This window comes from Gavialis gangeticus, unplaced genomic scaffold (genome assembly GCF_001723915.1).
Source record: "Gavialis gangeticus isolate Ggan-Ray unplaced genomic scaffold, GavGan_comp1, whole genome shotgun sequence".
Classification (NCBI taxonomy): domain Eukaryota; kingdom Metazoa; phylum Chordata; order Crocodylia; family Gavialidae; genus Gavialis; species Gavialis gangeticus.
This window is the reverse complement of record NW_017729003.1, coordinates 12,182,242-12,203,292: the sequence shown is the minus strand read 5'-3', so window position 1 is coordinate 12,203,292 and position 21,051 is coordinate 12,182,242. Positions and strand designations below refer to the sequence as shown.

Sequence of the window (21,051 nt, the reverse complement as noted above, 5' to 3'; positions counted from 1 at the left end):
ACAGGCTGAGAGCCATGGGGCTCTTTAGCCTGGAAAAACGCAGGCTCAGAGGTGATCTGATAGCCACCTATAAGTTTATCGGGGTGACCACCAGGATCTGGGAGAGCATTTGTTCACCAGAGTGCCCCAAGGGATAATGAGGTCAAATGGTCATAAACTACTGCAAGACCATTTCAGGCTGGACATAAGGAAGAATTTCTTTACTGTCTGAGCCCCCAAAGTCTGGAACAGCCTGCCATCAGAGGGGGCTCAAGCACCTACACTGAACACCTTCAAGAGTAAATTGGATGCTTATCTTGCTGGGATCCTATGACCCCAGCTGAATTCCTGCCCTTTGGGCGGGGGGCTGGACTCGATGATCTTCTGAGGTCCCTTCCAGCCCTAATGTCTACGAAATCTATGAAGCCCTGCTCCAGCCACACACTGCAGGGAGCCAGCCTAAGCCAGGAACAGCAGCAACAGGTACATGTTCCTTCTGCCAGTACTTGCTCTGTGCCTGGTCCTTCCCTCCTCTGTAGTGCCCTTGCTGGCTGGGAGGAAGGAGGCAATGGAAGGAGGGACCTACACACCCATGCTGCTGTCCCAAGGCCAAGCCTGGCTCTTTACACAGCTACTCCCAGCAGCTCATGGCTGGAGTGCAGCAGGAGAAGTTGTGGGGCTCCCTCATGCCTGTGTCAGCTGGAAAGAACTGCAGCAGTAGAGGGGATATTCTTCCTTCCGGCACTTGCTCCTCACCAGTGGGGGAGCAGCAGGTGCAGAAAGATGAACCCTGCCCTTCACCACTGTCCTCTGCTGAAGCTGGCACCCTGTGCAGTCAGAGTCCATAGCTGGAGTGAGGCAGGAGCAGGTATGGGGCTCTCCCTGCACCATGGTCAATCAGGGACAGTGGCAGCAGAAGGGGGTTGTGTCTGCAGTATTGCCCCTCTCCTGGAACCACCCCTACAACTGCCCAAGGATGGTGTTCATTTAAAACAGTCACCAAGTTGAGGAAAAATATAAGAGCTATTAAAAATACTTCTGTCACAAAAAGTCCATCAAAATTCAAAAAAAAAGACTGGTGCTGTGACAGAACCAGGCCACACCAAAGAACTTGCAGAAGTCTAGGAGTCCCCCGCAGCAAAGGGAACATGTCAAGTGGGGCTCATAACTAAATCGTTGTCAAGTGTCTGCATCCTGACTTCCTTTCTGACGACAGTAATTATAGAATATACCTCAAGGAAGTGAGGAACCAGAAATGCCCTGTTCGTGTTAAAAGCTTCACTCAGGCCTAAAGCATTCAAATGTTAGTTACTGACATGGTTTCAGGAAAGTTGATTTTAGAAGCACATTGCATCCTGCATGGGAAGGAGAGAATGTATGATCAGAATTTCCATATGACAAGGCAAATATAGCAGGCAGTCACAAGCAGTAGGAATGTGAGCTACTGTGTAAGTGCTGCATCTGCACTGGACTTCGGTGGAAACGTACTACCCCATTATTGTACTGGAAGCCTCTATTATAAAGGGAAGTGTTAATGTGTTTACCACCGCATTTGCCTAATTTTCCTTGGAGAACAGCTAACTGACCAAGCAGGTAAAACATGAGTACTGGTGTCATCTATACTCGTGCTCCCTAGATTGCTAACGCTAATGTTAAATTTCCTCCAAAAGCTTAGTGACAGCAAAACCAAAAAGGCAAAAATCCTGAGATGTCCAGAATGCAGCCTGGCCACAGAGAAAATCATGAAAGGAATGGAAAGAAAAGCAGCCATTTAGGAACAAGAGGAGGGAAACCCAAATACATGTTTATTCCAAGACATAACTCAACAGCCACACCAGTGGAGAGCATTAAATCTAATAGCTATATATTGAAAAGCACTTAGAAAATGGCATTATACAAGTCTAGCCTACAGCATGGTTCTCAGGAGAGGAGCAACAGGATAACGTAGCTTTCATGGTTAGGTCATACTTAGGTTCTAATGCAGTGCAAATAAGCAGCTTGTTGAAAGTCTGCTAACTGGAGGTTGGCTGGTGACCTCTGCAAAGGTAATTCTTGGTCCCTGTTCAGTTTTTAGGGATCAAATATCTATATCACTAAAAAGACATCACCAACATTTTTCCTGATTAGTACATGTGTGAGAGTGATCAGGTGACTGTGTCAGTTAATTCAGACTGAATACATATTAGAATAAAGTTAAAAGGGAATTATAAAAATGCCTAATCCCGGTATCTTTAAAGACAGATTGATCTGGATGCAAATTAATACTTCTAGCCAGGGTCAAATGACATGAAAGCCAGACTCAGATCACCTTGTCCTTTATGCTCATTAAGGTGCAGACAAAAATTAAAGAGTATTTGAAATGATACTTTGAGACAGAAACTGGGAAAATAAGTCTAGAATCCAGTGTGAGGATTAGGCTAGGAACTGTTAGCAAATGCAGTAAACAACAGTCATTTTAGGGAGGACAAGGATTTTTACAACTTCCCACAAACTACTCAAATGGTGCATATCATGAAAAACTGAGATAACCTATCCCTGCATACCACATGGCTAGCCCATCAGGGTTTTTCCAGCTTGCATTAACGTTTTAAAATTAACTGAACTGAAACCAAAACTTTTGGCAATTCCAGAGAACCGCAAATTGTGAGAACACTGCAATAAAAATACCATAACAATGTGCTTCTGAAAAGAAATAGCTCCCCACATCCTACAGCTGCCCCATGAAATCCACAGGCTTGTCAGTTCCACAACTGCTTTGATCAGCAGCGAAACTGATGAGCACTTCCATTTTAATGAGCAGCTGATGGGCTCCTGAGATCCAGCAGCTTGGCTACCTCACTCCACAGACTATGCCCAAGTCTGCCTGAGAACTTCCAGGCTCCCAGGCTGAGCTCTGCAACAAGACAGGAAACTTCTTCCAGGCTCACTGCTGCAGAGCTAGAAGCTGTGCTCCAGTTGGAGCCAGGGCTCAAGGGCTTTCAAACTTTCTATAATTCTGAGCCCCTAGCTCCAAAGCAAAGAGGCTGGAAGCTCTGGTTTCCTGATCAGCCTCGGAGCCACAGATTTGAGAACTGCAAGGTCCCTGAACTTGGGACAGTTTGCCTGATAGGTCTGCCCCAGAACCATGCCTCCAGGATATACCCACCAAGCTGATTGCCCCAGCTTCTCTGGAATAGATCTGCCAGAGGACTGCTCCAGAATGGAGGTCATGTACGTCCAGAACACCTGGCTCTATTGCAAACATCTAGAAACCTATGTCCCAGCCCTGGGGCAGTCTGTCAGGAACTCAAGGCTCCCGTGGAACCCTGCCTTGGACTTGATGAAAATTCATCAAACCAGACTTATTTTGAACAAAAGAACTGGTATTTTCCAATGGAATGTTGTTTTGTCAGGAAGTTTTTGTCCAGCTTTCCAGCTTCTCTGGTGTGATGCCAATTTCTGTGACACTTTACTCACCACAAAAGTGTCCCAGGAAGCAAGGGAGAAAGAAGATGAAAAGTGGCCCCTGAAACTAGAAGACTACAGAAAACACTGGGGCCAGCTGGAGAGAAGTACATGGCAATAACCAGCAGTGTAATTAGGGGAATACCAGCCCAAGGTAGCAGCTTAGAGGCGGCAGTGGAAAGGTGAGTCCAGGGAATCTTGCCATAGCAGGAAGCAGGCAGGTGCAGGAATACCATACCACTAGCAGCTGCTGCAGCAGCAGCCACAGCCAGGGGTGGATAGACAGACAAAACTGACAGCCCACATTCTTCTCACCTCACTATCAGAGGTTTGCTCAGAGTGCAAGCTTGTTCGATATGCCTCTGGCAATACATATTTCCTTAGAACTATCTGCATGGCACCTATGTAGGTGAGCTTTCTGGGCGGGAACTAGAGAAGGTTCTTACAAAAGAAGTCACTTTCTGGAGCATGGAGAATGCCTTATGACCAAAGAGAAGACGTACTGAAGATGACAGCAGTCTCAGAAATATGTATTGTGCAATGAATCATTCCGTCCTTCCAGAGGTGTTGTGTACAAGCAGAATTAAAGGGTGTGGGTGGTGAAAAGTGAAGGCCAGGACTCCGCTTTTCACTTAACTCCTTTCCAGTTTCATATTAATTTTAAAAAATGCTTTGGCTTTTCCAGCCTTTTCAGATCTGCTAGATCTCCAAGCTAAGCAGAGTCTGACCATGTCAATACTTGGAAGGGGGATTGCTAAGGAACACTGAAGTCCTGAAAAAACATGGGAGTGAATCAGTGGGTGATTAATGTTATTACAGACACAGTTAAAGAAATAATAAACATCTGAACTAATAACATTGTTTTATGACTAGCCATAGGAGGCAGAGGGAAGGGAGAGGTGCCAAGGATCAACCCTACTGCTGCATTTCCAGGTCTGGAGAGTGTAAAGTAGGTGGGTGGAACTTACTTTTTGGCAGCAGTTTCAAGTGATGTGGAGCCAACGTAGATGTACGCATAGTCTCTCTCTAAAAGCACCACTGTAATGCTAAAATGCTTTACGGCTCTCCTAATCCCCTTGCAGGACTGTTAGTAGGTATCAGGCAAACTACATTCAGCCTTAAGCTAGTAGAATGAATTCAGAAAGGTGAAAGGCATATGATATTAGTCAGCAACACATCCAAACAAAGCAGTGTTACCTGAGCTGTGCACTGCCACTGTGGAAGAATGCACACATCTTTTGCACAGCATGTACACTATTAAAGCTGAAAGGCTTCAATACAAAACATTGGCAAATTCTGCATACAGTAACTGTTTCCACTCAAGGGAATGGAAATGTCACTAACAACGGATTGGGACATCACTGAAGGTAACAGAGGCTCTTTAGAAAGATGAAAGCTTTCGGTTATACCAGCTTGCTATGAGAAATCAGCAATTACTGAAATGAAAGAACTAATTAGAGACAGCACAGTTAAGAAGGTAGTTTGTAAAATATCATTTCCCTAGTATGGGCAGTACATAAATAAATATCCATTGCAAGGCCAGTTCGTCCCTCATCTGCTTTGTGAACTTACGTTATTTCCATGACTTACCTGAGACAATGGTGTATCCAATACCTCTGGGCCGTCCTTTGTCTTGGTCAATTGCCGTTATCATGCGCACAGTTGTACCCTATGGAGGGAAAGCAGGATTAAATGTCTCAAGCACTGTAAAATTTCTCCTACATCATATCCATGTCCTTTATCACGCTGCAGGATGTTTACAAACTCTGCTCAAACTTCATTTCTACAGTTCATAAGATTTATCTCACCTGCTCTCAGAGTATGGGAATAAGAGCACTTCTGCATCTCCAAGGATGCACTACACGCTAAGATTAACAGCTGAAATTCACTGCTAATGTATTTTTTTAATTGTTAGAGTCTTGCTGAAGGTCAGGTGCTATACATGGGCAGCACAAGACACTGCAGGAAAGGCCTATGCAAGCCTCCAGATACAGCTATGCCAAAGCACCTTATTTCTGACCTGCAACACCTGTTGTCATGGGCGAATCCAGGATTACAGTGATGGGGATGTTCTACTGCCAGTCTCTCATCCCTTCTTTTCCCACTGCTGAATTCACCAAGGGGAAAGAAGAGAAGAGAGGAGTAGGGTGACCACATACTCTCTGCGCTCTGCAGTTGCATGCATGCAGGTACTTTGGGAAGACACTGTGCCAACAAGCCAGTGAGCTCACAGAGCTCATGGCATGCAAAGAGCTCCCAGCAGGAGACAGCACACAGCCAAAGGGGGATGTGACCTAGGGCTCTGCAAAACAGCACCGTTCCGATTCAAATTGAGTTTTGAGGCTCCAAGGGAACAGAGTTTCATTTTGAATTTCATTTTGATTCGAAACCGCTGTTCCGTTTCGTTTTGTCGAAATAGTGACGCTGTTTCGATGTTTTGCCCATACGCTATAATGGGGAGGCTCAAAAAAGCCTCTCTCATCCAGGAGGTAGAAAAGGGGCCCACAACCTCGGGAGGGCTGCGGGGGCTGTGCCAGTCCTCCTGGGGCTGTGGACCCCCAATCTGCCTGCCGGATGAGGGAGGGAAGCCGGTGCTGCCTGGGACCAGGGAGCTGGGGAAGGGAACTGAGCCTGATCGCCCAGTTCCCCTCCCCACTGCTCTGATCGGGCTGGGGAAAGGAACTCAGCCCAGCGGGGGGGAGTTCCTTTTCCCAGCCTGGTCTAGTGCTGGGGAGGGACACTTTTGAAATGTTTCGACTAGCCTCATTTTGTTTCAAGGCTGTTTCGAAGCCCTTCATTTCCATTCAATTTCACTGTTTTGAACTCAAAATGAGTCGAAACAGTGTCGAATCAAAACACCCAGTGAAATTTTGCATGGCCCATCACACCCCTCTAGATCCACCCCTTCCTGTTGCTATTCAAAGCCTGTGCTCCCACAAAGCTCTGATAACACACTTGAGTTTTGACCCTTAAGTCCCAGGAGAGAACTAAGCCAAATGTAACCTCTAATCTACAAGGTCTCCTGAGTGGATTGAGATGAATGTGCTAGTTTTGCAAAGGTGGGCAAATCATGACACCACCGAACTAATTTTCACTGTCTCTTGTCACCTACCAATAGCAGATGAATTTGAAGCTTGGTCAGCAAGGTGATTGTTGCTATTAGTGCTTGAATTTGGGGGTCACTAAACCTTGGGAGCTAAAACAGAAATTTCAGCAGAGGGTAAAGAGAGCTACAGTACAGCTAAAGCAAAAAGAGTATTATAGCTAGGAGTTTTTAGTTTACAAGGAAAATTATATACTCCTTAATTTTAGAGAAGGGACTTCCATTAAGCAATAATTTCCTCAGGTTGTGGCTTCAGGCATCGTATCCCTCAAGGCAATAGGTTTTTTTTCACCCTACATCTCCACAATGGTCAACACACAGATTCTACCTATCCATTTGATTTTCAGTCTTGATTTGGTTTTTCCCTTCCCTGTTCTCTGAATGAGGCACTCTTGGCGATAAGAGATACTCCTGCTGGTCAGGGCTGGCCAGCTATGTGATTGACTGGGAGAACTGCAAAGATTTGTTACGTTTTTAATCGAAAACTATAGACAGAACAAGGGGTCAGAACGCAGCTTGGAAAGGGGTCAGCCTACGGTTGGTTGCCCCTGTAACTGTCAGAGCAGTCAGCAGACGGCCTTTTACACTAGCTCCTTCAGGAAAGTTGTGTGACTTGCAGCCCCGTCAGAAGCCAAAAATATCAACAAGCCCAAGAATCTCATGTAAAACAAACTGGGAAGGGCCAAGAACTGACCAGAGATTAGCTTAGTTTTCAAGATAAAAATGTTATTTGCTTCTGTCAGTTCAATAGCTTGGGCTCCTCTCACGCTGGCTTGACTCCCAAGGATGTCATTTAGCTCATATGTGCATGCATTCCCTCTCTCTCTCCTCACATGCAAAATAACAATTAATGTAGTGTGAACATGTTTATGACTTAAAGCTGTTCTGTTTTCATTGGTTTATTGAAAGTGAGGGGGTGAAATGGCATTTTATTTTGCCCTGAAAATGTCAGCATTGGTATTTGCATGTCTAATGAGGAAACCTGACAGCATGTTAGCCTTGGCACCAGCACACTGATGTTGCCATTCATCAGCTGAAGGCCAAAGGTTGGAGCCATTCAAATTTCCCTTTTTCATTCACCCAACCTTGCTGCTTCAGTTTTTCTTTACAACTATGAAGTTTTTTTTCATGAGCTGTATGAAATCTTGCCTGGGTACATTCATGACTGAGGGTGTGTACATGAGTGCCACAGAGTGTGCATTCATATATAAACAAATTGTGTCCCTGATGGTGTCAACAGGTGTAGGTGTCAACATGCGCCTGTGAATACAAAGGGGTGTACCTACATATGCATGTTTACCTAAGCATCAGTCTGCATACCTGGAAGCATCTGTACACAATGATGTACACATCAGGATACCTGACCACAAGTTTGTCAATGTCTAAATGCGCGCGTGTGTGTGTGTGTGTGCGCGCGTGTGCGCGCGCGCATATGCAGAAGGTACATAAATACCCTGGACTAACAAAACTGAAGCTTACTAGACAAAAAGTTGCTGCTATGAATACTGGAAGAATCCTGTGACAGGAAAATAATAATCCTTGGATAAGCTTAGGGAAACTACTGAGAGTGCTTCACCTGCAAAAATGCAGAGACTTTCAGTCACCCAACTGTCCTCCCCCCATTCTCCATCCTCCCCCTTTCACATCTGTACTTAGACAACACAAGGCACTGATAGGAAGAACAGAGAAAATCTGGAACTGGCTGTAATAAAGGGGAAGTTCTTTGGCCTGTATAGATTTCTCTTCCCAATCTCCTAGGGCATTTCAGTAGACTCCTTAAGTAAATCTGCACTTTTATCTGAGAGCATTAACCATAAATCCTGGGTCATTGACCTTTGAGCAGCACTGAGCTGCTGGACCCCGCCAGCCACAAGAGAGCCTCTAAATCACAAGTGGTAATTGTGTTTTCCAAACCAGCAAGTACAACCGAAGATGGTATTACAAGCACTAGGAAAAAGGGAAAATGGGCAGATGGGAGACAAGAGCTGGGATTTAAAAAGGCAAGGGAAGAAAGGTGAAAAGAGGAAAGGGGAAAGAGAAAGGGGAGACTTCTAGGTAGAAAATTCAGTATTCACTTCCCAAATGCATTATACCATGATTTACCATTCCTGTAAGAGCGATGTGAGCCCCTATTTTCTCATTGGCAAACCAAAGTACTTCTCCATTCCAAAGGCAATGGGTAAAGGTGCTGGCCTATCTGACAGTTCACTCATCGCCTGTCAAAAGAGACAGAGCATCTCAGAATGATAAGTGTCACTAGCTGTGCTGTACATTTCAAAGGGAAGACAGCTGCAGGAGCCGGTGGGCTTAGTGATGGCCTTGGAATAGCAATGGGCCTGTTTATTTTGGTGTGGGTTTGTCTTATGGAAAGCCACCTTCTGTGGGTGCCAAGTTGGATGTTTATTGCCAGAGATAAAGGTGCGGATTCTGCTGTGAGGGTTTTGGAAATTATGTTTGGAAAAACCCAGCTGTGAGAGCCAAAGAGTTGTCCACACGGCACACAACTCTAGTTACAAGGATTAAAGGACTGGCCAACCCCTGGATGGTAGGGCTTACCCAAAAAACTGGCTTCACAGAACTGTCTGTGGAACTATGGGTCAAACCCTTTTCCCTTATAAACAAGTCTCCACAATTGCTTATAAAATACTTTCTTGTGCCTGCTGAAAGCAGCTTATGCTTTACCCTCAATAGTGAAAGAAATGCTATAATGCAGGGGTTGTCAACCTCAGGTATGTGTACCCTGGGGTACTTATGTTGTGGGGGATACAGGCAGGTGGGTGGGGACAGAGCGGGCCTGAAGGCATAGCGGCAGCATCTCCCATGGCACATTCCCACATGTTGCCTCTTACCCAGGGGAGGGGGAGGGGGGGGCACGCCAGGAGCTGCTGGCCCCACGCAGCACACCAGGGCACCTCCCACCCCAGCTCACTCTCCTGATTAGCCACTGCCATCGGCAATAGCTGGCAGCAAGGAGGTACCCTTCTGTAGTGGATGTGGGGCAGGGCAGCTCACACACGGCAGCTGCTGCCTCCACCCACCACCCTGTGCCGCTGCCTCCCAGGAGCAAGACTGGGGGGAATGAGAGCAGTGGCGCCTCTCTGCAGGCTGCACAGGTGCTGCCTGGTTGGCCACAAGGGATGTGGGGAGGGGGCTAGCATACAGAAGCCACCCACCACCCCATGCTGCTGCTGCACACCACTTTTCCACAGCTGGTTGCATGTGCGGCTCCATGGGCTGGTGGTGGGCAATGCACAATTGACCGGGCCATTGCCCCACATCAATGTCCGGCCACTGCCACCAGAAGGGATACGCTAGTTAAAAAGGGTTGAAAGCCCCTGCCATAGTGGATATGGCCTGAAACCCATCCTGTCCAGGCACCCACTTCCTAGAACCCACAGCAGAGCCAGGAATTGCCATCCACTTAGGTTTCCATTCACAGCCCTGCTGGGATTTCATTTTTCTTGCAACTCTGTTCATATGACGCTTTCAAAATCTATGCAAGTAATGGAATCAAACTCTCAGAAGTCTGCACCTCCCCTACCAAGGGCCTGATCAAAACTGCATAAAAGGCAATAGAAGCCTTTGCACTGAATTCAGTGGGCTGTGGCTCAGGCCTTAAATGTCTAGTTTCAATTAAGATAGGCGAAAGGGCATGAAATGAAACATGAATATCTACGCATGACCTGAGGTCATCTCCAAGCACCTGAGAAATAGTCTCAACTGCAGAGCATTTATCACCTACCCTGCTGGTACACAGGTTTAGGTAGCTAAGCAAAGGGAGCTGGGAGGGAGCTAAATTAATGCTGTCCAGTAAACGGAAAGGTTGAAGGGTCTCTCACTATAACCCTATAGTTTTGATGAAGTCCTTGCCACCATAACTTTGCCCAGGCAGACCACCACAGGGTGAAGGACTCACTTCCCAGGAAGCTATCTTTAACCTCCAGAAGCAGACAGGCAGGCAGGCTGGGCTCATCTTTAAGTTGGAGGGAATTTTGCTGCTGTCACCAGACAGAACTCTTTACAATTATTCTGTTTACTCACTGACGCTCCTAAGGTGACTCATGGTCTGCACATATGCAGGTGGGGAACATACATGCACCTGTCTGGTACTCTGGGGAGTGCGGCTACTCATGAAGAATCTTGATGTTCTTACAGTGAATAACACCCTACCTGTGAATCAAGGAGAGTGACCAAAACAGGCCTCAGAGTGGTGGAGGGAAAAATGCAAGTGCAATGCAGGAACATAGAATAACCTTCCCTCACAAGGGAAGAAGGAAAGGAAAGATTTAAAAACCAATAATCTGAAACAGCTCTATGCTTAAAAAAATAATAATAATGAAGAATTTTACATTATCCAAACAAACTCTGATGGTTTGGGTGAGGAGTGGGGGGTAAATAAATCCTTTTTTAATAAAAACCCTGAGCTTTTAATAAAGTGTTCATGCTGATGGGCTGAAAATATTATAAGAAGGAATTAACTGAGAGCTACTGATACTCTAGGGCAAAGCTGGCACTGCTTCTACAATACTACTTTAACGCACTGAATTTTTTAGGGGTGGCAATTGTAGCCATGTTGGTCTAAGGAAGCTTGCAAAGATTTTTTTCTAGCTATTTTAGTTGGTCTAATAAAGGATATCGGATTTACCCAAAGAACCTTGCCTGCCTTAGGGGTGGTGAGGAATTAACAGTATTTTAATTATATTTTAAGAGAATTATATTTTAAGTGTGCTACGTAGCAATAAAGAACACTTCCAGTTACCTTTGAAAGCCCAATTAGGGACTAAAAATGACTGAGTCTTGGTCCCTGTTGCTGTTGTCAGTGACTGTCTGGGATACCAGAATTTTTGTGGCGTCAATTTGTCTCTTAAGGGAGTGATTTCCTTCCCATGTTTTTTCCTAGAAGAGTAGTCCCTATGAGTCCTGGATGATAATCATTGAATGAGTGGTGATCTAAGCACAGAAATGGGAGCCTGAAATTCCTAAATCAGATTTGGATTCCTCTATCTAGTTATGGGAAAATCCTTTTCCTAAAACTTCCATTTACCTGTCTGTAAAACAATGCTGGTACTTATTGATATATGGAGGTTGTGAGGATTAATATTTGCAAAGCATTTTGAAGATGAAAAGTACTACGTACCACAAGTACCAGGCATTACTGTAGCTCTAGGACATTTTGGTTTGGCTTGTTTGTGTACTCTGGGAGATTTGTATTATCCATTGGAAATACACACTGCATCAAGAAAAAATAAGCAATAACTCATGGGAAGACAATTTTCCCGCACGAACATGGGAGAATAATAATAATGAATTCTAAATAGTGAGGAAAATGTCTTCTTTCTTCACAGGTTTGAAAAAAAGCATGGGCAAAAAATTCTTTTGAATTGTGCTATAGTACCCTGGTCTCAGAAAAAATAAGAACCACAGTAACACTTCTTTCCTTTCCTTTCCTTTCCCCCCCGCCCAATCTTCTATTACAGGATTAAAGACTTGAAAGGCGAACCATAGCCCAGTGTCACGGCAGGAGGAGTCAGTGGGAGGGGGAGGGAGGCCCCTTAAGAAATCTGCCACAGCAGATTCTTAGGCAAAAAAAATCCTATTTCTCACTCCTTAATTCCAGTCAATTCCAGTCAAAAGGCTGATAGGGATCTGTTTGCAGTAATTTGCTGCAGTTTATCCACTTCTTTCACCTTCTATCGGCTCTTCAGTGACGGGCTGGCTGACATGCTGTTACTCGAGTGAGGAAATTAAAATTTGATACAATAATCCCATATAAGAAGGATTTTATTAGGTAATAATACACTCTAGATTAGGTATTCTTGCATGATACATAGATAGAGAAACACAGACATGCTGGGTACCATAGATAAAGAGAGAGAGACACAGACAGAGGTAGAAAGGCCAGGGAAAAATCTCACACAAGTTGTTCTAACCTTAAAAGCACAATAGCACTGATCTCATTTACTAACCCAGTGTGCCAAAAAATGCACGCTTCAAGCCAGAGTACACGCAACGTCAACTGGACATTGTGGATGTCCATTTTATGACAGAGAAATGAGTCCAGGTGTTGCATTCAAAACTCTAGGTGTATCCTTTAACATAACAAAACCAACATACAGTGTGACAGTTTCTATTCCATGTCAGATATTAGAGGCAAAGCTGATGAAAATGGGTTTTCATCAGAAAATGGAGATTTGTCAAAAGGACCACTTTCCATGGGACTGTACCTACTAGCTGCAGCAGGAGAAGGATGAGATTTCTGGTCAGAATCAAAGAGTAAGCATGCCTCAACCTACTCATAACAGGCAATAACTGAGGAGTCAGGTCAACCACCTGGGATGGAGGAGACCACAATTCTAGTCCTGCCTATGGCAGATTCAAGCCATGGACTTGAACCTGGTTCTCCTACATGCCAAGTAAGCACCTTAACTGCCATACTGCTGGCTGTTCTTGGCCACCTCTCATCTGTCTTCCCAGTTGAACCTATTCCAATTTTATAGATAACTGAACCAGAATCATTAGACCAGGAAGAATAACTGATTTGAGTGGGATGTAGGAGACCTGGGGCCAAGTCCCTGATCTATAGAGTAAGATTCAAATCAGGAGCTTGAAGCAGGGTTTCTCACATCCCTAACTGCTGGGCTACCTTTCAGAGTACGTGCATGCCTCATGACTATCTCTGGATGGCAGACAGGCACTTTATTTCATGAGATCCAAAGAGACTAAAAGTTCCTTTATTAGCACTCATTCAAATCACTTCTCATGGTTAATCACAATCATCACTCTTGTAACACAAATTTCTACTGGAACCTCTTAATTCAGCATACAATAATTCATTATTGTATTAGAATTCAGTTCATGCCAGTCGGCTGATCTCATAGGTGTTGAGACTGTTAGGTCACAAAAACTCCGAGTCAGAGTTAGTCAGACACCCTGGAGATATATAGAAAGGAAAAAATATTCAGAGGCGGAGATGATCATAATAAAGCCGGGCTGGTAATTCTAGAGTCATTTTTTGCCTGGCAAGAGTGGGATAGCAAATTTAAACACAGTTTTCATGTTCTTGTGCTCTTTACAGACTCCTAAGGTTGTCATGCTGCAGTCATCAGTCATAAGCAGGGCCCACTCTGAACTCCCATCTATTACACACACATGCGCACACGCATGATGGTAGAGAAAGTGACAGGGAAAATCAGTCAGTGTAGGTTGTACACTCACACTGATTTCTATGGATGATGAAGATGGTTCAATGGATTAGAACCCTCCTTTCCACATTTTTATCCTGCATTCTGTTGTGACCCTTTTGCAGAAGCCAGAGACCCAACAGAAACTGAATTCCAACAAACTAGAAAACATTTAGATTATGACTCACTAGTTTAAGGTGCATCTCATATTTCAGGTTAGACACTGATACTTTAGTATATGTTCTGAGAGTAATTGCTATGTGTGGTTAGTGTAAGTATCAACATGAAGGGCCCATTTAGTTTCAATCTTATTATACTGTCGTTTAATTTGAAAGATGTTCCTTTGCAGGATACAAGGTCACTCTGTGAAGGTGATTCAGTCTATAATCCTTAATGCTGAGGGGAAGGTATATGTGCAGGGGGAGTTTCCATTTCTGTAGCTTCACATAATTCTTTGTTTCTGTTAATAAGATGCATATAGACATTTTTCTTCCTCTATTTTAGAGAAGCTGCTTATTATAAACATGACTGGTATTCATGCAAGTCATTCATGTTACTATTTGTATTACTATTGACTTTTGGCTTGAATCATGTCTCAACTTCTTGGCTAAGATCAAATATCTAAAACATCTCCTGTTAGAGCAAACTACACTCTAACCTACAGAGGGAGAGAATCAATAATCTAATAGTTCTTTGCCCTCTCTAACATTTATGATCCTAATGGTTTTTATCTTGGCACATACCTAGAATATTCAATATTTATTTACTGATCTTCTACATGATGCCATTTTGGGAGGTGGCAGGTTTCTGCATATGCAGAAGAGGATGATTTATTTGTGAATTACTTGTGATTTCATATATTTGAGATTTTTGTTGTGGCTATTTCAAAAGTGCTTTTCCACAGTGAGATTTGTGCAGGTAGGTTCTAACCCCATTGATTTTTGTTATGGTTCATTGCTTTAGGTTGCCACCACATGTGCTAGGCCCTATATTTCAAATGGAACAAAGATACAGAAGCTAGAGCTGAGCTCAGCATTTTGTCTGCATAGAATGTTACATTGTGTACCTGGATAAAGTGAACAAACTAATTTGTCCTCACAGCTAAGCCAGGTGTTTGAATTCAGGGCTACAGAGGTGACAGACAATATATGCAACATGGAAATATAATACAGAATGACCTAACCACAAAGCACTCTCTCTACATATATCTGCTTTATGGCCAAATATCTCCAAAAACACCTAACTGACCTAAGTAGCAATGACTTTAAATGGTATTAAGGTTCCAAAGGCTTCTGAAAACATCGCCCTGTGTTAGGCATGATATCTTCAGAGCAAGTGGATATGATGCTACTGTCATAACCAGCACAATTATGGTCTGCTATCTGTCCAATTTCTTCTGTCGAACACAAAATATGCCATGATTAGAAATGAGCTATTTTTTCTTTTTTTGATAAAAAGTAAATTGATTGAAAAATGGACTTTTTGAGGAACCAAAGCTGAAAAATCTGGGTAAATCTGGAAAATAGTTTTAGCCAGAAAAATGCTGGAAAAAATACTGAAGCTGTCAGAACATTTCATTTCAAGTTTCAAATCAAAATGTTTAAGATAGAAATTTTCAAAGTGAACTTTTTATTTTGGCATTTGTTATTTAAAAGTTGACCTAAATTTAAAAAGGAAAAAAATTAAAAGGTGGATTTTTTAAAAAGCTGAGCAATCTTAAAATCAAATGAAACATTTTGCTTCAGATTTTTCCAAATACTTTTTTTTGGATTTTGTTTGTAATAAATACAATTTCTGTTTCAGATCAACCTGAAATTAATTTTTTCTTGTGACTTCTTGATGCCACTTCCAAACTAAAAATTAGGACAAAGCAACAAAACCATCCTGAAGGGAAGAAGCCATTGTATCAGAAGGGACAGAGGTGTCTCCGTCCAGCATTAAAATACAGTGTCCTTACATCTCTACTCCTCTTATTCTCTCATTGCAACATCACAGAAACATATCTGAATGAAGAAGAAGCCCTTACCGGAGGTGAGTTCTCATAGATGTTTGTGCTGTAGGGCAGATTGATGAATACTGGATCCATGTCTTGCACATCTGTGATGATGATCGCCAAGTTGGCCAGAGTGGACAGGGGCTTGTTTTTATCTTGGTCCTTAAAAGCAAGGAAGAGTAAGCATCATTAAAAGGAAATGCAATAATTTAGCTCACACAATAATGATCAAACGGCTCAGACCAATACTGGCAGGGATTCTCAACATCTTTCCTAACACTGCATCAGGTTCTATAAATACTCCTGGAAATCGCTTTTTCTTAAAACTCCAGCAAAGTTATTGTTGGCAAAGTCTCTCTCTCCAAGATAGAAAATAATATGCTTTTCTGTCCCAGATCTACCCTTTACAATTTAACTAACAGCCATATATTTTATTGTGCTTGGAATGAAATGGAGGAAGTGTTTTGCTTACAAATATTTCAATCTATAAGTTGTTCTCTCATACTGAGGTGTCAGGGTATGCCTACACAGCAAAATGAAAGTGTGGTTGTAGCATATGCTATCATGTTCTGCGAGCTTAAACTAAGTAGCAGAGATAACAACAGTAGTGAAGACGCGGTAAACAAGGGCTTTGATATATACTAACAATCAGAGTTTGTACCCAGGATCTCTGGTCAATTTGGGTCTAGTCTGTATAACAGATTTGCTGGCACATCTCCAGCTGTCCTGTGGCAGTAGAACTCTTCACACTGCCTGAAGAGCAGAGCTCTCAGAAGAGTCCCTTTTTGCTGAGTAGAGCAAGGTTTTTGTTATGGTCCAGCAACCTGCTGAAGACACATAAACATACTCCTAAGGCTTTAGTGGATTGCTGTAGCCTATTCAGCAACTGGTGCCTTCTCAAAATGCACTTTGAACTCTGACAACACAGCTGCTGTAGCCCAGCCACCAGACCATGCAGGCTTACATGCAGTTTGGCCAGATGCCTGCTGTCTGCCACCCAAAGTACAAGGTTGTGTCTACTACATTAAGCTGTCTCTGCTGCCAGAACTTCTTGTGGCAAAGGCAATTTAGGGTAGACAGTTTTGTAATCTGATTAGCAGCATGTCCTAAAGCCGATGCCACTTCACCTTCAGGGCTCTTGTTACCTGTCCTAGCTAGGTTAAGCGTGCAGAGGGATGCTAGCTCATATGAACTTGTACAGACATTCAATTTCTCATGGGAGAGAGAATCGCTGTTCTATCAAGAGAAAATAAGAATGTACACATGTTCAGGCTTTTTCTTTTGGAATAAAAATGGCTGCTCCAAGAGAAAACAACCTGGGAACAACTAGGGTTAAATCACTCCCAAGAGAGTTTCTTCTGCCGACTATAACCTAACCTTCATTTTGTAGTGCAGCGTGCTCATAGCTTTAACTAAGGGCATACACTTGGTTAGCTAGCTACTAGTGCATTGCCAAGAGTGGTGAACAAGAGTTCATGATACTACTGTTTATGTGAGCTCCACAAACACCAACCTTTGGTTTTATTTTTACTGCTGGAATACAGTTTGTTCAAACAAATACAAAATACCGTATTTACTCAAATCCAAGAGGAGTTTTTCCCACAACCCAATCAGCATGGGGAAAAAGATTTTATGATTTTGCCATTTTATGTAGAATAGATAGGGTTACATTTCAGTAGGTGAAATAAAAAAATGTGTCCAAGCTGAAAATTATTCTAACATCATAAAGATGTGTACAACTATATCAGTACAACTATATCTCTCTTGTTTCCTGTGCTGTAGTGAGGTGACTGTTTCCAAAAGTTTTTCAGTGGCAATTGGAACAAGAAGGCAAGAAAATGATTATATAGAGACTTTAAAAGAAACAGTCCTAGAACATTTCAAGACAAGAGGCAGAGAGTGATTGTGTGCTTTTCACTGCTCTTTTCACTGCTGAAAGTGTGGATTCAAATAATCACTTAATTTGTAAGACAAAAAACTCTGAGCAGCCTCAAGATAATAAAGTAGCATCCTTACTACAGTGTCCAGGTACTTCCGGCCAGGACTTACAGCACTATCCTTCACTGTCTGAGGTGTGAATATCTAAAATCCACTAACTTGTGAGCAGTTGCCAAGACATCTTTATGAGCTTCCACAGAGCAGTACCCTTACAATATCAACTGAGATCTGCAGTACTGGGATCTCTCTTGCATTTGTCTGCACCATACGGAGCCCTATAATGACACTAGCTCTTCTAGCCCTTTCCCAGATAAAATGTTACATATTCTACAAAAAAGGAGCAGAACAAATGACATACAAAGGAAGATAAAATAATATTTGTTACTTAACTATAAAGCACGGTGGTGAAAGGCAAACATTAGAGATTACCACACACATCTGCAAAATGGTTTTAAAGAGCAGTAAGGACTGATTGCCAGGAAATGAATGTTGATTTAAACACAGTCATCAAAACTCTTCTCCATTTTCCTCTTAACTGGCAGATGACTGTATTTATGGCCTTGGTGGATACTCCTTTCTGACATGCACTCTGGTACTATCGCTCTTGGACTTGGGGACTTTTTTCTTCAAATAAAATCTTGTACTCTGATTCTCTGTTGCATTTTGCTTAAAGTAGGGATTGAGAACACTGATAATCAAGCACAATGCTAGCCTCCCCATCTAACCTACCCATGTCAGTGTCATCTCAACTCCCTGCTTGTGTCAGTGCCATCTCAATTCCCACTCTCATCCCTCCCAAAACATTCCTTTCTGTTCCAATCCTTGGCCTCACAACTGTGGCACATCCTCATATCCAACATATCCTCATCACTGTGGCAGTTATAATCATGGACGTTTTTTGAGCAAATACTGTGGTTCAGAGATAGCAAAAAAGCATTAACATATGAATTCACCAAAGACACTTTTTGGTAGTGCTCATAGCCAAGGTTTGAGCTTGCTTCCAGAAATGAAGAGGTAAGTAGTGCAGAGAACCTACAACTACAGGCAGTCCTAGACTTACGACATTTCGAATTACATTGAGCAGCACTAAAGACACTTGTAAATTGGCACCTTGTTTTGACATTCCGATGTGGGCTTTGCCTTTATGATGCTGGACACAGCTGTGTCCAGCTGCTAAGTTTGTTGTGGTTGGGGGGAGAGGGGAGGGAAGAGGTGTGGGGAGGCAGATCAATGCCCCTGCAGCAAGGGAAGGATTGCAGCTGGGGCTGGGGCAAGTGCTGCCCAGCCAGGGCGGGGGGGCACAGGAAGTGGGTGGGGTGGCTCCCGCTGATGTGCGCCATAGGTGATGCAGGCACTGCTTGCTTTGGGCAGAAGGTGCTGGAAGCGAGTGCTCTGCCCTGCCACTGCTTGTCCAGCTGGGGTGGGGGGAGGCACAGGGAAGAGGCACTGCACTGCCTCAGACAAGTGGTGAATGGCAGCAGAGCCGCTCCAGCCTCCCCATGCCTCCCGGACAAACTGCTGTTTCACCCTGCTGAGCAGCAGCAGCTGCAGGGCATGGCAGGGACGTGTGCCCTGGATCTGGGGCAGGCGGCAGAGTAGGGGCTATGGGGGGCTGCAGCTACCCTAAAATTCCCCATAGCCCCCACCACCCACCCAGAGCAGCGCCAGCCCAAGCCCCAAGCAGATCCAGGGCACAAGCCCCTGCCAGGCCCTGCTGCTGCTCACTGGGGTGGAGCGAAACTGTGGCTCATCCAGGAGGCATGGGGAGGCCGAAGCGGCTCTGCTGCTGTGCGCTGCTTGCCCAAGGCAGCACAGTGCCTCTGCCACGCACCCCCCGGGTCCCGGGTGGACAAGCAACGGCAGGGCAGAGTCCTCTCTCCCAACACCATTTGCCCAGAGCAAGTAGTGCCTGCATCACGCCCCCCACCATCATGGCTGACCAAGCAGCAGTAGGACAGAGCCCCCACATCCCACTCCCCCTCACACCAGCTGGACAAGGGGAGGCAGGGCAGAGCCCCTGTTCCCAGCGCCTTCCACCTTGCTGCAGGGGAGCAGTCAGACAAGCTGCGAATTCTCCCATAGCCCCTGCACCCAGCACTGCTGGAGTGTAGCCCAGCACTGCCTGCCTTGCCACAGGGGGAGCAGCTGGATGAGCTGTGGCTTCTCCCATGGCCATCCATAGCTCCCAGAGTGCAGCCTGGCACTGCCAGCTTCCCCACAAGCAGAGCAGTGGGGGGGCAGCCAGACAAGCCATGGCTTCACTCCAGGGGCTCAACCCCATGCTCCGGTGACTTTAGGCATCGTTCAGGAAATGATTAAGAGCATTTATGATGAACAGCAAAATTCACAGAGGAACAAGATGCACCCACTGTTTCATAGATTCATAGATGTAAGGGTCAGAAGGGACCTCAACAGATCATCAGGCCTAAGCAGGAAAGAGTGCTGGGGTCAGATGATCCCAGCTAAATGCCTATCCAGCCTTCTCTTAAAGACCCCCAAGGTAGGGGACAGCACCACCTCCCTTGGAAGCCCATTCCAAACTCTGGCTGCCCTTACTGTGAAGAAGTTTTTCCTGATGTCTAGCCTAAATCTGCTGTCAGTTTGTGACCAATGTTCCTTGTTACCCCAAAAGGCGCCCTGATGAACAGTGCACCTCCAATCCCTTGCTGTGTCCCCCTAATGAGTTTGTAGGCGGTCACAAGATCACTTCTCAGCCTTCTCTTGCGGAGGCAGAAGAGGTCCAGGTCCCTCAGTCTCTCCTCATAGGGCTTGTCCTGTAAGCCCCTAACCATACGAGTGGCCCTCCTCTGGACCCTCTCGAGTCTATCAACATCCTTCTTGAAGTACGGCACCCAAAACTAGGTGCAGTACTCCAGCTGTGGTCCGACCAATGTTGCAGAGAAGGGAAGTATCACCTCCCTGGATCTATTTGTCATGCATCTGCTGATGCATGATAAAGTGCGGTTAGCTTTCCTGATGATCTTGTCACACTGATGACTCGTGTTCATCTTGGAGTCCACTATGACTCCAAGATCCTTTTCTGCTTCTGTGCTACTGAGAGGGTCACTTCCCAGCCAGTAGGTGTGCTGGATATTTTTGCACCCTAGGTGCAACACTGCATTTGTCCTTGTTGTACTGCATCCTATTGTGTACTGCCCACTTTTCTAACCTGTCCAGGTCTACCTGCAATTGTTCCCTACCCTCCGGAGTGTGCACTTCACCCCACAATTTAGTACTGTCTGCAAGCTTGGACAGAGTACGCTTCAATCCAACATCCAAGTCACTCATGAAGATATTGAAGAGCACAGGTCCAAGGACTGAACCCTGCAGGACCCCACTACCCACATCCTTCCAGGTCGATAACGATCCGTCTACTACCACTCTCTGGGTGCAACTGCTAAGCCAATTTGCTG

General features: G+C 44.6%; 1 protein-coding gene across 1 annotated transcript in view; it reads right to left on the bottom strand.

Annotated features, from left to right (window-relative positions):
* Positions 1-21,051, bottom strand: part of CDH23 (cadherin related 23) — a 626,459-nt gene that overhangs the window by 321,662 nt on the left and 283,746 nt on the right. The window contains exons 8-9 of the mRNA XM_019507822.1: positions 15,734-15,862; positions 5,014-5,092 (exon numbers count right to left, since the gene is read on the bottom strand). Coding sequence (XP_019363367.1) covers positions 5,014-5,092; positions 15,734-15,862 — 208 coding nt within the window. The remainder of the gene's footprint in view (positions 1-5,013; positions 5,093-15,733; positions 15,863-21,051) is intronic.